Raw genomic sequence first — 3,298 nt, 5'->3', positions numbered from 1 at the left:
CCTCACCACGATGGTGGAGAGCTGGATGAAGGCAAAGCCGCGGTTCAGTTGCGTCTGCTTGTCCTTGATGACTCGGACATTGGAGGAGGATAGCACTGCGTAGGGTGCCAGGGCCCCCAGGATGGAGTCCATGGTGCTGTGTGGGTTCAGGTTGCGCAAAATGATGGCTGCGGGAAGGGGCCCAGCATGAGGGGGCGCCCTTGATTCTCTGCTCCAGCCCTCCCCTGTGCAGGCTCCCACTGCACTCTCTCCTCTGGCCTCCACATTTTTGCACCTGCTGCTTCCTCTCACTTCTTCCTCCTGGACAAACTATGCCTGTCAGTTCCAAGTCCCAGCTCAGTCGCTCACCTGCCGAGAACTCCCCACACACCCCCAAAGTCGTCAGGTCATGCTCCTCCCCTGCTCTCCCCCCATCACCTGCCTATCTCCCCACTAGCTGGAGATCCCTGGAAGGACGACTAGTAAGTCCTGGTCAGCATCTCTCTGGCCTTGGACAGCGCAGCCCAGACACCCGAGGGCAGGGAGGAAGAAGGAACAAATAACTGACTCACTGTCATTGGCATTCTCGGAGCTTGGCTCTGAGCCCTGGGACAGGGACTGGGAGGCCAGCACTCCCTGGGCCTGGTAGGGCTGCGGCAAGGGGAGCAGGCCTTGGCTCAGCTCCCGTCCACCCAGCGGCAGCGTCTGCTGATCCAGCCTGGCACCCAGGGGCAGCTTCTGCTCTGCCTCTGTCAGGGGAGGCAGGAGATAGGGTAGTGACAAAGGCGAGGCTCCAAGGCCGGCCACCCTCTGCCCTCTCCCACCAGCGTCCTGGGAGCGGGGAGGTGTGAGGCCTCACCTGACTTGGGCACACCGCATTTGAAGCACTTCTCACGGCGTTTGAAGTTCTGGACTCCACACTGTGAGGCACAGGCCAGGCCGTCAGAGTTGGGGGGGAGGGGGCTTCCCGTTATGCCCTCCAAACCTGGATCCATAGGTCCCCCAGGGAACCCTGGCCCGCCCCGGGGAAGGGAGGCTCCAGAAGCAGGAGGCAGGGGGCTCTGGCTGTCATTCTTGGGCCTCTGAATTTCCCCTTTACACGGTCTCAAATCTGTCCCTAGTGCCAATCCAGCTCAGGAATCGACAACTTTACCACCCAGGAAACTGCTGCCTCCTCCGAGGTACCAACTCCCAGGACCTTTCCTTTAGTCCAGTGGTTCTCAACCTTGGCTGCACATTACAATCACCTGGGAATCTTTTTAAAATCCTGATTTCTGGGCCTCATCCTCCGGAAATTCTGTTTCTTTGTTATGGGGTGGGGCCACAACATTAGTAACAAAGAAACAGAATTTCCGGAGGATGAGGCCCAGAAATCAGGATTTTAAAAAGATTCCCAGGTGATTCTAATGTGCAGCCAAGGTTGAGAACCACTGCTTAAGTAGGTTCCTCTTCCCAAAACTTGCTTCCCTGTTCAGAAACCTCCGATGTTTCTCTCCCTAAAAGCCAGGAGTCCCTCTCTTGCCAGATTTCCATCCCTTCTTTATCTCAAGGACTAGGTTGGATCCTGCTGCTCTCAAGAAATCTGCCTCTGGAGACCCCTCCAGCTGCCACACTTCTCTGCTCCAAGGTCAGGTACTGAGCACCACTCTTGTGCCAGGCTCTGCCCTGCATGCCCAGGATGTGGCCTCTGCCCTCAGGGCCTACCAAGAGCACAGAGGGGCAGGTGAGTGTGTGGGTCCGGGCACCAGCGGGGCCCTGAGGGGCACCGCTCACTCGGCTTGGGCAGGTCAGCAGGGCTGTCTGATCTGAGGAGACCCGGACGTCTGGTTTGGTGTGGGTTTGCGGGGAAACCAGAGGTTTGCTGTAGCTGGTGAAGGAGGGTGAGGAGACAGGCCAAAGCCGAGGCTGGGGAGGAAAGGTGATGCTAGGTTATGGAGGATGGTGCCACTGAAGCTCAGAGTTATGGGGGTTTTAAGCAGAGAAGGTCAGGGGCAGGTGGTTCTGAGGAATGTTACAGGTGAGAAGGTAGGAAAGATGCCAGCATACCAGAGAGGGGCCATGGTGACTGTCTGGGGGAGGGGAGGACTGGCCTGTGCTGTGGGAATGGCAGGGAGGACATCTCTTTTTCTTTCTTTTTTTTTTTTTAATCCTCACCCGAGGATATTTTTCCATTGATTTTTAGGGAGAGTGGAAGAGAGAGGGAGAGACAGACAGAAACATCAATGTGAGAGGCACACTTTGATTGGTTTCCTCCTGCATGCGCCCTGACCAGGGCCCAGGTCAGGGAGGAACCTGCAGCGTGCCCTTGACCAGAATCAAACCCGGGACCCTTCAGTCTGCAGGCCGATGCTCTAGCCACTGAGCCAAACCAGCCAGGGTGGGAGTGTATTTCTATAATGGCAGTGACAGGACCCGATGACCAACAAGATGTGGGGGGTGAAAAAGGGAAAGGAGAGAATTCCCTGGTCTCGAGGAGTGTCTGAAAATATAGGGGGAGATGGAGTTCCACTGTCGCTTTGTCCCTACCACTCTGACAGTAGACACCTGCCTTCTGGCATTATTATTATTTTTTTTAACACAAAAGCCTAACCCCATTCCTAGGCAGAATTCATCTTGAGGAGAGGGCCGGGGACTCCCCAAGCCTTCGGCCCTCCCCTTTGGTCTCAGGACTGCCACCCAGCTGCAGGGGGTGGGACTACAGCTTAGGGCTGCTTGTGAGGCTGGCCCTGGGAGAGACCTGCACGCATGGCCCCTGTAATCGGGAGCAAGTCATGGCTCAGGGATCACCCACAGTGCCACCTCTCTGGAACCTCAGCTTTCTCTCCGGGACTAGAACTACAAAAGCCTACAGCCTGAGCCCCCAGTCTCTGTCACAGTGGCCTTTAAGGTCAGGTCACCTGACGCGGACTCTCAAACATCCTGTGCCTTCCTTCAGAATAACGGCTGACGTCAAACGGTGCTACCAGTGGGCCAGCTGCTGTTCCAAGCGTGACCTTCTCATCACCATATTTTAATCCGCCCAAGCACCTTTGGGGACATGTCTCATTACTATTCGCATGCTAGAGATGGGAAAGCGAGGTAGAGAGAGGGAAAGGGCCGTGATCAGAATCCAGGTGGAGCTGGGAGAGTCTCATTCCAGCCAGTCTGGTCTGAGGTCCGCATCTTACACACCGTGTCATGCCTCCACTATCACTAGTTCATCGTTTACGTAAGTATTTGTTGACCATCTACTGGGACTTCAGGCAAGATCACGCTTCATGAGGGCAGAGCCTGGCACCAGTGAAAGCTTCTGTGCACACGGGTGGGTGGGTGGGTGGGT

At 56.1% G+C, this 3,298-nt stretch overlaps 1 protein-coding gene across 11 annotated transcripts in view; it reads right to left on the bottom strand.

Annotated features, from left to right (window-relative positions):
* RBM10 (RNA binding motif protein 10) overlaps positions 1-3,298 on the bottom strand; it is a 28,835-nt gene that overhangs the window by 4,987 nt on the left and 20,550 nt on the right. For 3 of the 11 annotated variants that reach the window (XM_014543488.1, XM_014543493.1, XM_014543497.1), the window contains 4 exons: positions 1,753-1,884; positions 839-899; positions 552-728; positions 7-167 (listed from right to left, as the gene is read on the bottom strand). In XM_014543488.1, coding sequence (XP_014398974.1) covers positions 7-167; positions 552-728; positions 839-899; positions 1,753-1,884 — 531 coding nt within the window. Of the gene's footprint in view, positions 1-6; positions 168-551; positions 729-838; positions 900-1,752; positions 1,885-2,025; positions 2,171-2,942; positions 3,039-3,298 lie in introns of those variants that run through there. The other 8 variants (XM_014543491.1, XM_014543494.1, XM_014543492.1 and 5 more) reach the window with 6 other exon arrangements.

This window comes from Myotis brandtii, unplaced genomic scaffold (genome assembly GCF_000412655.1).
Source record: "Myotis brandtii unplaced genomic scaffold, ASM41265v1 scaffold327, whole genome shotgun sequence".
In the NCBI taxonomy this organism is placed as follows: Eukaryota; Metazoa; Chordata; class Mammalia; order Chiroptera; family Vespertilionidae; genus Myotis; species Myotis brandtii.
The sequence above is the reverse complement of the archived record's forward strand: the minus strand, read 5'-3'. Positions and strand labels throughout refer to the sequence as shown.